Raw genomic sequence first — 13201 nt, 5'->3', positions numbered from 1 at the left:
CGATGGCCTCCACAATCTCCCCCGTCATCCTGCTATGGGCCCTATACAGAATGGAAGTACTGTCAAATATGGGCTTGCAGGAACAATTTCGGCAGTGAATACCCCAAATGACCCGAGATTACCCTAGTGATGTTATATCGATGCTCTCTTAATCTCTCATTCATGCATCTGCCGGTTTGACCAACATACGTTCTTCAGCATGAAAGTGGAATGGCATAGACAACGTTATGAGTGCAGGTTACAAATTGTTTGCGATGTTGAGTAGAAAATGCGTGCCTTATTGTTGTTCTCTGTATTAACCTGCTTGCATAGCTTCTGTAGAGGCTCAGGGGCAGAGAAAACCATGTCCACCCCCGATTTCGCTGCTATCCTTATATGGGAAATGCAATGAATGTATAGTACCACAGCAACTTTCTTAGCTCTAGCACACTGGCACTGCCTCCATTCGATGCGTTTCTGCACTTGCTGCCTAAGCCCTCCGCGACAGACGTGAGCATACGCATCGGATAACCAGAATCTGCCAGGCGCTTGGCCTGATCTCTGAAAACTGGCTTCCACTTCGTGGTCACACAACTTCGTCAGAGAATTGTTGAAACACGATGATACTACTGCGCGTTTTACAAGTTTTGAATGAGCGGAATCAAATGGTAGGACTGGCTTATTGCCTCTCGGCTGATAACTCCAGCAGGTAATTTGTGGAGAAAAGTGCAATCCCAAGTCTAAAAACCTTATGAAATTGCCTATGGGAACTTCATGTGTCAACGATAAAGGGGACAACACTTAATTAAGTGAACGAAGTTACGGTTTTTGAAACCAGCGAGTCAAAATTGTCTGATTCGTTATTCAAAATTATTAGGAAATCGTCAACAAATCTGAACACTTTCACGACATCGGTGTCATGTTTTAGGCGTTCATCAAGAACCTGGTCACGGTTAGCTAGATATAAGTCACTTAAGCAGGGAGCAACACATGACACAATGCATATGCCATCTATTTGTTTGACAACAGTTGCTTCGCAATCGCGTAAGTCGAGTTAACATAAAAACGAAGAAGTTCTAAAAACCTGTCGCAAGTCAAACCACAAGCGTTTTAAAATCGAACCGCTCCAAACTGGTCAATGCAGTCATTTACACTTTCATCACGTCATCCTGCGGGAGAGAATAGTATAGGTCTTTTAAGTCAATAGAAAAAGTGACAAGGTTCCTGTCTTGACAGTCTTTAAAAAAGAATTCCACCACTTGTTCAGACTTAGTTAACAAAAATGGGTCGTCGATTGGCAGGAGCTTTAAGTGCTTTTGTAAAAACACCGCTACAGGTTTTTGCCATATAGCATTCTCTGACACTATCACGGAAGAACCTATGCTGGTCAAACCGGCAGATGCATCATTGAGAGATTAAAAGAGCGTCGGTATAACGTCACTACGGCAATCTCGGGTCATTTCGGTATTCACTGACGAGATTGTTCCTTCAAGTCCATATTTGAAGGTACTTACATTATGTATAGGGCTCATCGCAGGATGACGAGGGAGATTGTGGAGGTCTTCGAGATTCCAAAATTAGAGTAAAAGTGTGTAAGCAAGCCTTCGGTGTCGCAATCTGAAAAGGAGATACGATTCCTCGGATTATCTTTGTGACCACTGCAGTACATGTTTTCACCATGCCTTTCACACATGTACGGTTTATCGAACATGCACCACTGAATGTTCTTTTTTGCTGTCGCGTTTGTTTCCGCTCGTACGGTGTGTATTTATCGATGCGTGCGAAAATAAAATCTATAGTTGAAAAGTGAAGCGCTGGTGTCTGTGTACCTGTTTCTTTCTACTTCCTCGTTCAGTCGCGCTTCTACGCTCTACCATGGATTCACCTATTGTACCGCGCCGGCATCCAGCGTGCGAGCGTTAACGAACTCGACCCCACTCCGTAATGCCTGCATGCCTAGGGACAAAAGCCTACTATAAACCTCCTCCGTAGTGCCTAGGCAGAGTCATGTATTCGAGAAGCAAAACCCCCAAATTTTCTCTCTCGCGCCTCCGCACAAACGGCTGGCGATCCTTCAAATGAACGCCTCGTTAAAAGAAAGGTGTATATTGCGACTTCGGATTGGCATCGTTCTCGGAGAGCCAGGACACCTTGAATACGCACCTGGCAAGCACCGTTGCGTCTGTCACAATGATTCATCAATTTCAGATTACAAGCGAGTCAGATTGGTTGCCCAGTTCTGCGCAGCATTACTGACTGCAAGCACAATTTGATCACTTAAGGTATCACGCGTATAGGTTCAAAACAAATAATAATTGTTATTGCATGTACAGTTATATGAAACGCAAAAAAGTATCAGCGGGCCACTAAAGTTGGAGGACAGAGGACAAGATTCGCGCTCGCTTTGGAACAATCTGTCGTCTGTTATGGCTTTACTTGGCTTGGTTATGCATTGTAGGGGAGTAAACTTCACTGGAAGATGTAATATGCGTGAATGGAAGCATTTTATGAAGGTTGTGCTTTAAGAACGCGTTATTTGTGTAGCCATATCGACTTTTTAGACGAAGCCTCTTACACCACCATCCAACACAAGCCTCGCAGATACATATAACATTCTAGCCTCTAAACATATACACACAGCGTCCCTTAGGAAACTCCCATAGATGGTGGCGCTATGATTTCCCTCTAGGTGTTATGGTGAGAAACTACGAGTGCGGCTCGCTCAGGACTTTGGCGTACGTTTGGCATGTCGCAGGCGCCAAAATCGGAAATAGTGGCGTCTACGTTAACATTCATGAACAAATTTGAACTGCGCGCCACGGTGACATATGGAAGGCGGAGCGTTGTAAGCACGCCCCGCTACACTGTACCTTTCGCAGTGCAAGGCATTGAAGAAGGAGCGGAAGCACCGCTAAGACAATGTTCGATTGCCAATAAGCTCCTTTCATCACAGCAATAACAGTATGGAGGGCCTTTAGTTTGCGCCTCCACCTCTGCCCACAGGCTCTGTCCCTTAAAGGTTAAAAAAAATTAAATTATGGGGTTTTACGTGCCAAAACCACTTTCTGATTATGGGGCACGCCGTAGGCACTCCGGAAATTTCGACCACCTGGGGTTCTTTAACGTGCACCCAAATCTAAGTACACGGGTGTTTTCGCATTTCGCCCCTATCGAAATGCGGCCGCCATGGCCGGGATTCGATGCTGCGAACTCGTGCTCAGCAGCCTAACACCATAGTCACTGAGCAACCACGGCGGGTTGTCCAAGATATAGTGCGGCGCTGCGGTAACATGACGGATGTGGGGGGTTGGAATCCCCAGCAACCATGATGTTGTTATGCTTCGTTATGTCTAATGTTTTGCAGAACAGGGGCCCGAAACGTTGCCGCTCTCCCGGCGAACTGCATAGGTCTACGACAAAGAGGCCGCTCTCACTTTTCTTGGTTGGTGTAATTTCAATCAGGACGTGTTCTGTGTTACACACCGCAACATCATGCACGAAAATGTCGTAGTTTTGCCGAAAGGCGAAGCAACGATTGCGATAGCAAATCAGTAAATAGCTATATGAAGTGAGGATAGTTTTATCGGCCGTATAAACTTGTAAACATTGGCTTACTAAATAAATTAACAAGCATGCCGTCAGATTTTTTCTTCATGTCGCTTTACATTCGCAGTTTATTATTTTTTACTTCGCTTGAATGGAAAGTCGACCCTCCCATTACAAACGTGGTCGCGTTACATTCGACTAAATACGGTATGTAACGCCAGCGAGAAATCTGTCCCATGAAATTTCAGAGCATTCTACAATAACGGGCAAAGGATCTATCAGCTGCTCAGCGTCGTGTCTAAGGGGATGACATAGCAATCTGCGAGCTAGCGTTGGAGCTCTCCACATTACCGAAAAGCTGAATCATTTTTCATGTAAACACTTGAGCTAGACCCTCCGACAGGTTTGATATTAGGCGTTCCATATATTTAGTTGCTTTTCCTGCACTAGTCACTGCAGGCGGTGTACACAGTCATAGCAAGATAAATATTTCTCCTATATATCTTATCGACTGACTATTTAAAACTCGGTCCCCCCCCCCCCCCCCCCCTATAGTAAATGTCCTTACTATTCGTATGCGATTCGTATTATAGCTTTTGTCCGCGCTTTTCGACCGCTACCGCAGTAGCAGCGGAAAGGGTTCGGTCTGCACCACGCTGTATACTCCGTTTCAGACATCAGGTGCAACGCTCTGCAAGCTACGCAATAAGTTCGATTACGAAAATGTATCACTCCGCGCGTTGCGTCCGGGCCTGGCTGCACGCCAAAGGCGGATGCTCGCGCCAGCTTGCACGTGAAGCTGCCGCGACGGGCTGCCAAAAAAACGCAATGAAAAACAAATTTGAGGCGCGGCAGGTTCATATAAATCGTCATCGCCATTCTGTATCACCGCAAGCAGAAGTAGGCCTAGAGAAGCCTAAGGAAGAAGGCAGTATGGCGTCGCCGAAGATGGCCGTAGACGAAAGAAGGCCTAGGCTGACGCCAGCTGAAGCATTCGGAAAAATTCCCAAGGCATGCGAGGAAATAAGAGAGAAGTGACGTTGATAAGTAACATTGTCGCAGCATTTGAGGCGCTGCAGGTTCTTATAAATCGTCATCGCCATTCTGTATCACCGCAAGGAGAAGGAGGACTAGGGAAGCCGAAGGAACAAGGCAATATTCGACTCGTATAGCATTTCAAAGACATGTCGCATCATGCCACTGGATATCACACAGGTGGCGTGATCACACCTCATTGACCATCATGCGATCATTGCAGGTAATAGCTAGTGCTACTTTTGACACCAGAGTACAGCACGAGACAAGAAAGAACACCAAACTATTTCTAAGTGCGGACGCAGCCACTGCAAAAAAGTATCACTAGCCTCGACAGCGTTGCACCTATTTTTCTGAAACGAAGTATATATGTGAGGACACTCTCGAGACCCGATTTACCGGATGAAGTAGCAAAAACGCGCGCCCAACAACGCGCGATGACGGCAGCGGGTACCTATCGACGGGACGACGCTTAATTATTGCCAAGAATCAAGCTCAAACCACCCAACGCCTAGACAAACGCCCCAGAGTTGCAGCGCTTACCGTTCGGCTCGAAGGCGAAAGCAAGAAGGGGCATACCTCGAGGGCTCGTTCCACGCGACCCCGTGCCAGCGCGAGGTACGATCTAGATGTATATGTATAGCCTAGGTGTTAGCGATCATGATGATGGTGAAGGCTGAATTAATGGTACAAACCCACTGTGGGTGATAGGCCACCAACCGGGTGGTAATATGATTGAGAAATGAAATAAAGTAGTTAACAAATAAATAAATAAATAATAAAAAGGTGAAATACATGAATGAGAAATACACCGATAATAAAAGAAATAAAGTAGTGTATAATAAGGTAGTCAGCCTTGTAGATAGGAATATCGTAACACAATCTTGTTAATAATATACATAGAGGAATGACGTAAAAATGAGCAAGTTTCGAATAATAATATTATTAATATAACTGTGAATTTGTGTTCTTGCTTTCAATTTTCTTTATTTACCGCTTAATGAAAGAGAAATATATCAGTCATGGCAAATGCGAAATGTTAATAAGGCAATCTTTTTCTGTCACAGAGGAAATTTTAACTGGCATACGTTCCTGTGGCTGTATCCTAATACCGTTGCTCCAAGTGAGAGTACAACAGTAGTGCACAAAGGCAGTCCTAGATTTTCGAAGCGGAATTTATAAACATAGTTTTCGATGAGTAGAGAGAGAGAGAGAGAAAAACTTTATTGATTCTATCAAGGGGTTTAGCGGTGAGCCGTCTTGCGCTTGCTGCCTGGCTCTTCAGCACGGGTGTGCCCCTATTCCAGGGCTCCACAGAGCCTGGCCACTTCGCACGCGTGCTGTACCATTGCCCTTTGGGCGGTGAGCTCGCTGCTGGTGAGCAGGCCCTCCCATTGCTCCGCACTCGGGTTTTTATGTTTATGGAATGTGTAGTTATGCTTACATTCCCATGTTATGTGGTAAAGAGTCGGTATTTCTCCGCACCATGGGCAGGAGTTTCTGTATTGTGTCGGGTACATTTTACTTAGTATGTGTAGATTATAGAAAGTTCCGGTTTGTAGCCTTCTCCAGTCGGCTGCTTCCTGTTGTGTAAGTAGTGTGTGTGGCGGAGGATATTTGATTCTCTGCCCTCTATAGTAGTTTAATATTTCCGCACACGTCGGCTCCACCGTTGTCGGGTTCTCGAGAGGCTCTATCTGTCCAGCTCGGTATGTGATCTCGCGAACTAGACTGTCTGCTCTCACGTTCCCTTCTATCCCGGTATGGGCCGGTATCCAGAAAAGTTTGTGTTTCACTTTATTTCCTAGGGTTCCTGCTCCGAGGAGGATTCGCAGGGCCTCTTTACAGACTCTCCCCTGCATGTAATGCCTGCATGCAGCTTTGGAGTCTGTTAATATGGTTAGTGATCTGTTACTTCGTTAGCCTTCGGTCGCTGCAAGTGCTATGGCGACCTCTTCCCCCTCCGCTACCGTGCAATTCCTTATGGTTGCGCAGCTGATTGTCTCTCCCATGTAGTCTACTACAGCCGTAGCTACTCTGTGTGTTCTAGTGCGCTTGTCCCATGGGTATAGCCCTGCATCCGTGTACACCGTGTTTTCCTGTGTTGCCAGGTGGCCTTCCACGTAATTTGCCCTTGCCTGCCTTCTGGCTGCGTGTAGGTTCGCTTCCATGTTGCGTGAAATTGGACTTATTCTGAGGGTTTGTCTGACGTTGTCTGGGATGTCTGCCTCTCGATCTATTGCCCCTTTCGTATCGTATCCTAGTCTCTTTAGGAGCATTCTTCCTGTAGCCGACTGCCAAAGTCTCGCTATTTGTGTGTTTAGTTGCGCTTCTGCCAGCTCGCTGAACGTGTTGTGTATTCCTAGCTGCAGTAGCTTGTCGTTTGAAGTATTCCTCGGTAGGTGTAGTGCCGTTTTGTACGCCTTCCTTAGTATGGTTTCTGCTTGTTCTCTTTCTAGCTTGTTCATCAAGTGGTAAGGTAGCGAGTATGTGACTCTACTGACCACTAAACTTTTAACCAACTTGATCGTGTCTGCCTCTTTCATGCCATGTCTTCTATTTGAAACTCTCGTAATCATCCTGCTTACTTGATCTGTCGATTTTTGGAGTAAGCTAATTGTGTGACTGCATTTTCCGCTGCTTTGCAGCCACATTCCTAGAATTCTTATCATGTTCTTTTCCGCTATAAGCTGGCCCTCTAAGTTTATTTCGATTTCGGCCTTGGTGGGGTTCTTTCCAATTCTGAGTATTTCCGATTTCTCTGTGGAGCAAGCCAGACCTCTTGCCTTAACATAGTTTTCTACGCGGTTTGCTGCCTCTTGCAGTTTCTCTTGCTTTTGTCCTAGCGTTCCTTGGTTGGCCCATATTGTGATATCGTCCGCATACATTGCATGTCGTATGCCCTCGATTTCGCCTAGTTCACTGGCCAGGCCAAGCATCGCAATGTTAAACAGTATGGGTGAAATGACTGAGCCCTGTGGCGTACCTTTGCTTGGGGTGACAAAGGTTTCGCTTCTTATATCCCCTAGTCCTATTGTGGCCGTTCTTTTTGCTAGGAAAGCTCTCACGTAGTCATGAGTCCTCTTCCCAGAATTTATGTTTTGAAGCCCTTCCATTATTGCCGCGTGGCTGACATTATCGAAGGCTCCCTTGATGTCTAGTGCCATTATGATGTTTTCTCCTGTCTTGGGTGCTTTGCTTAGGACCTCTTCCTTAATCTGTAGGAGGACATCCTGTGTTGATAGCTTTGCTCGGAAGCCAAACATACTGTGCGGATACAGTTCCTTGCCTTCCATGAGTTGCTGTATTCTCTTTGTGATTATTCTTTCGTATAACTTTCCCAAGCACGAGGTGAAGGAGATTGGTCTTAGGTTTTCTATCTGTAGTTTCTTTCCTGGCTTCGGGATCATTACGACCTCGGCGTGTTTCCATTCCTCCGGGATCGTTCCCTCGTTCCACAATTTGTTGAAGTAAATTGTTAATTGATCTATCGCCTCCTCGCTTAGGTTGCGAATGAGGGAGTTGTTAATTTTGTCTGCTCCCGCTGCTGTGTTTTTGGTTAGAGACCCCAAAGCTGCGTTCACTTCTTCTCGTGTGATTGCAGAGACGAGATCAAAGGTTTCATGATAACAGTACAGAAGCAGATGCACGATGAGTAGAAAACCGCCGACACGATAATAAAAAGCGATCGATGGATTCCAGCTCATTGCAGAGGTGGCATAAAGGGGATACCGCCAGACCAAATCTGTGCCCGTAAAAATGAAGTGGTGGGATACTGCAACGCAGCCTTGTGCATGATACTTTGAATTGCCAGTTAGAACACCATTGTCTGTTGCAAGAATAATTTACATGCATAAAGTCTGCAGATGTTGCTAATGTGAGTTTCTTTTTTTTTCTTCGGTCACAGAAAACTGCCTCTATCTGGCTGCAGTGAAACGCGCACTTGCCGGCAGCACAGGTATCAACAGTTCTGGCGGATTGGCCAAGAACCAGGTAGTTCAATGTAGAAATAATAAAAATATTTATAAATTATTGTAACAAGATTTCTGAATAGGTATATGTGAAATATTAGATACTAGCGTATGCTTTTAATAGAATGAAGGAATAAATCAATAAAAAGGTACCTATCAATATCAATCAATAGAAGATACCAAAAAGAAATAATGAAACCTCCTGCTCCGATTTCGTAGTCGAAATCTTTGTGCTCTTACAATGAAGCCCTGGATGGCATCGACAACCTATTGAGACAGAAGCTAGATAAAAAACAGAAAAAAGAAGAGAAGTTATAAATTAAAGAATCTTTTCAAACCCGGTGACGTGACAGCCCTTGGCTGTTGCCCGCAGACGTGATCTTACGATGGCTGGTCGAGGTGCGCTAGGCAGGCGAGTCAAAATAGACGAGCCAGACAGGCGGAATGAAAAACGAAGTATTTTATCACACCTGAATAGTTCACGTGGCCGGAGCACGTGCTGCCAGACAAAAGGATGTCTCGTATGAGGGCATTATTTAGTAATTATTAACGCGGCGCTGTTTTTGACTTCCACAACAGAAAGACGAAAGTTTTGTTCCTCTGCGAAAATGTGTGCATGTCTAAGTGCTTGCGTCTTGTGTTTCGATCTGTAAACAAAGGGGCACAAGAATGCACATTTCACGCTTTCAGATAGCGCACAGAGGTGGACGGATTCGCAGTGCCGACACAAAGGAACCTGCACAGATGTTTGGAGAACAAAGAAGACGGCTGGAGAACCGGTGGTCTTTAAGGTATGGAAAAACACAGAACGAAAGAGCTTTGCTTGTTGTAAGAATATAACGCTTTAATGATTCGGCCACTTATCCAAGCGACCCACTCATCTCACGACCTGAGAAAAGACCAATTAGAAAAGAACAAAGAAGACAAGAACAATCCAGCTCTGCTGCTCGCGCCACCACGCCCTTTCAAAGCACAAAAAGAAGAAAAGGAAGCCCGCAGGATTAATCCATCCAGTCAGCTAAAATTCAAAAGCGGCGTGCAGCTTCTCCTTTTACTACGCTCTGCGTGCATGCGCTACAGTCTGTGATGCCTCACGCACACGAAGCTATGAGCTCTTTCTCTGGTGCTCAATAATATATGCGTTCCGGGTCTTAACACAACACGAGCTTCAATTGTTCCCCTCAGGCGAGCGCGTTGCCGTCGCGATGCGTCGCGGTTGCGTATCTAGAATTGCTAGTAGGTACAGCGGGGCGTGGCACTTGCGGAGACGGAGGATATTAGCTCGCATGCGCAAGTAAGAGTGGGCGCGACAGAGGAAAAGTGGGGACTTTTGCTCCTTGAATATTACTCTGCCTAGGTGGCCTAGGAACTACAAATGAGTTTCTCAGCGCGTATTGTATGCTTTTGTCCCTAGGCGTGCCGGCAGAAGTCACGGAGCGCGGTAGTGCTGAAGTTAGCGTCGCAAGCTGGCGGGTGAACGTAATTATATTTGTTCAACTGTGTTTTTTAGTAATGGTAACAACGTGTCATTATTTCGCATTATTGGCGGCTCCGCCAGGACACCAAACCGTGAACGGGGACACCAAAGCTAGAAACCGGAATGGTCCTTGGGCTGGGCCTCGCCGAGGCCGTCGCGCCTCAAACCCATGGCCGCCCTGCTTCTAGCTTTGGTCCCCCCACTACCCTTTGGGTGCCCTGCAGCTCCTGCGACACCTTCTTTACTATAATTTGAGGTGCTCTCCTGAGGCCTCCATTTGCCGGTTACATGTGCCCTCCCGGAGCAGTACTTGTCAAGAATGCAATCTATCGTCGCGACAAAAAAAGCTACGTGTGACGTATACAACAGCAGTCAGAACCTTGCCCCTTCAGACACAGTGATCACCAAACGGGGCGCCCATGCCCACTGGCAAACCGCGCGGGCAGCCAGTGGCGGAGCATAAACAAACTCGACTGCACTCCGCAATGCCGGCATGTCTAGAGGGCAATTCTACAACACGTGCCAAGAAACCTCCTCCGTAGTGCCCAGGCAGAATCAAATATTCAAGGAGCAAAGGCCCCCAGATGGAATTTCTCTCTCGCAACCGCTCTTGCTCGCGCCTGCGCAGAAATGTCGAGCGCCACAAGAAATGTACCCACTAGCAATTGTAAGAACGCCACCTGGATGTAGGTGCCCTGGGAATACCGACAGACACGCGCTACTCTACACATCTTCATGGTTCTTTTCATTGGTCATACAATGCTTCGGAAGCGTCAGCTTCCACGACCGCGAAATTTAGTTTAGAAATGAAATAGCCATAATTTTTGTTATTTCATTATATTCTTTAATATGCTCACGAATGTTAGATATTGCTAAGATGTGCATTTACTCATGACATCTTGTTGTAAGACAGCAGAAAGAGTGAAAGAAATATTGCTTCTGCAGTTCCGGATTAAAAGAATCCACCACAACGACTTGGTAGTCAAAGTTGAGAACATGGACTTGGCTACGCAAGCAAGCGCACAACTTGGAGCCATTGGCCACCACGAAAGGCCCATCTTCACCAGTAAGAGATTCCCCGTATCTCAATAACTATGATTCCATAAAATTCCCTATATATGATACGATTCCATAGAAGAGTGACATTCTGCACCAAGAGACATGCATGACCAACTGCGCCTACACATAAGCGACCGGAGCTCATAATGTGGGTCGTCCAGTGCCTGCATGGTCTTGGGCGCATCGCACTGCAGTGGGGCTCTAGATGATGAATACTCCAGAGCCCTTGCATACGTAATTTACTACTGCTGAGGCTCTAATTATTCCACATGCTTGAAACTTCGTCTACACCTGGTCCATAACTTGCCCCTAATTTTAATCAACTGTAAGCAAGGCTTCATGTTTAGTCCACCGAAGATACAGGGGAAATTATCTACAAAACTTCTTAATATGCAAACAAATCAGGACCCAACAACTATTGGCAACGCTCCTAATTGCACCATAAATGTTAACTGTGCCACGGCTTGCACTTAATATACATTGCATTTTCATTGCCATAGAACTCGCTAGCGACGTTAGGAACTAAGCTGATGACGGCCGTGCGACACTTTCGAAGACTTCCTCTTTTTTTATTCGTAGTCGTACTTGCACGCTGTAACTAACTGCAATTTTTTAGACATTGCCGGTGCATCTCTCATAAAATGCACCTCATTCCCTCAAGATTTCAACATTGTGGCGCAATAAATTCTCCCAGGACATTAGGAAAACTTTTGCAATTCGCAGTGCACTTTTGTATAAGCAATCGTGTACAAAGGACCATTTTACCATTATTTAAGGCCGTGCTGCTTGATGATTCACCTTTGCGGCCGAGCGTGGGCTATAATTATTATTACGTAATTATAAATTCGCAAGAAGATTTGCACTTACTTCACACAGTAACAGTAGGAAGACGTGCAAAACACCCTTTTTGACTGATGTCAGCTATTGGGTCTGTGTTACGAGCAGGTGTCTTTAGATTATTTGACTGATTGCAGGCAGAATGGAAATCGGTCTGTAGTTCTCTACTTTGCTATGAGAACCACTCTTATAGAGCGACTTAACCACAGCCACTTTTAAATCGTCGGGAATAATGCAATGATCCAGATACCCATTAATAATGAAGAGAAGAACGGATTCAAGCACAGAAAATTTACGTTGAATATCATGTATGGAGATACCGTCTATACCAGGTGGTTTCTTAGGTCTAAAGCCAAATAAGATGCTGTGCAAGTCTCCTGCAGTAACCGGCGGCAAGAATGCCGATCGTACAGTATTAAGAACAGCGCTAGACGCATCTGGAGCAAAAGGATGAAAATATGAAGACACTATAGAAAAAGAGTAATTAAATTCTTGAACCGCTGACGTAAGCTTGCTGAAATGCTTTGCGAATACATCTTCTAAAGGTTGATTGGTGTTTCGCCCGAACACTTCATTAATAGCTGACCATGTCTTTTTGGGGAGTGTTTGCTTTCATAAAAGGTCTTAGTGTAACACTGACGCCTTGCCTACCGAATCATGGCGTTTACCCTGTTCCGGAGCGATCTGTGCAGATCTCTAAGGTGTGTATTGTTTGGGCAACGCTTACAACGTGACCAAACGGCATCTTTTTCTTTAATAGCCGTCAGTATATCGCACGTTAGCCATGGAAGTTTGGGGTTGCGTTTTTTCCCGGTGATTGTTTTCTGGGCGGTAATTTTTAAAGAACGGATTGCATCAACAAAGCGCGTATAAGCGGTGGACGTCGTGACATTACGTAAAAATTTGGTCCAGTCATAATTGGCCACAAGACTTTCAAATTTAGCGATATCAAGGATGTTTAGGCGATGAAGGTTAGGGCGGGATGTAAAGGGAACTTGAAAGGCAAGATGACAGCCTACAATATAATGATTCGCCAGTTTGCACTTTATTACCGCTGAAACGGTGATAGCCAATGGGGCTCTTACATTCACATAGTCAAGGCAAGATGACACCATTTTGCTTCCAATGTATTCCTCTCGCGTGTAGGCACTAATGGTTGGACTGACTCCCCATTTCCACTGCGAACACCTTGCACAGATACAATAAACTTAAATATACAGACACGACGAAGTTAATTTTATTCAAGAGAAGGATTCTCTTGCAGAGAAGGCCAACTTGACTATGTCTAATGATATGA

At 45.5% G+C, this 13201-nt stretch overlaps 2 protein-coding genes across 15 annotated transcripts in view; one reads left to right on the top strand and one right to left on the bottom strand.

The window, feature by feature from the left end:
• LOC140216711 (uncharacterized) overlaps window positions 1–13201 on the top strand; it is a 350595-nt gene that overhangs the window by 2185 nt on the left and 335209 nt on the right. For 4 of the 9 annotated variants that reach the window (XR_011893369.1, XR_011893365.1, XM_072287143.1 and 1 more), the window contains exons 2-3: window positions 8468–8553; window positions 9222–9322. Coding sequence is in view for 2 of the 9 variants with exons in the window: in XM_072287143.1 (XP_072143244.1) it covers window positions 8468–8553; window positions 9222–9322 (187 nt within the window). In the remaining 7 variants the exon portion in view is untranslated. Of the gene's footprint in view, window positions 1–1781; window positions 3422–5089; window positions 5179–5682; window positions 5938–8467; window positions 8554–9221; window positions 9323–10953; window positions 11416–13201 lie in introns of those variants that run through there. The other 5 variants (XR_011893368.1, XR_011893367.1, XR_011893366.1 and 2 more) reach the window with 5 other exon arrangements.
• The window catches only part of LOC126516269 (uncharacterized), a 70469-nt gene that overhangs the window by 19082 nt on the left and 38186 nt on the right, over window positions 1–13201 (bottom strand). The gene's annotated exons all lie outside the window — the stretch shown is intronic.

The sequence above is a fragment of the Dermacentor andersoni genome, chromosome 3 (genome assembly GCF_023375885.2).
Source record: "Dermacentor andersoni chromosome 3, qqDerAnde1_hic_scaffold, whole genome shotgun sequence".
NCBI classification, from domain to species: domain Eukaryota; kingdom Metazoa; phylum Arthropoda; class Arachnida; order Ixodida; family Ixodidae; genus Dermacentor; species Dermacentor andersoni.
This window is presented reverse-complemented; position numbering and strand designations above follow the sequence as displayed.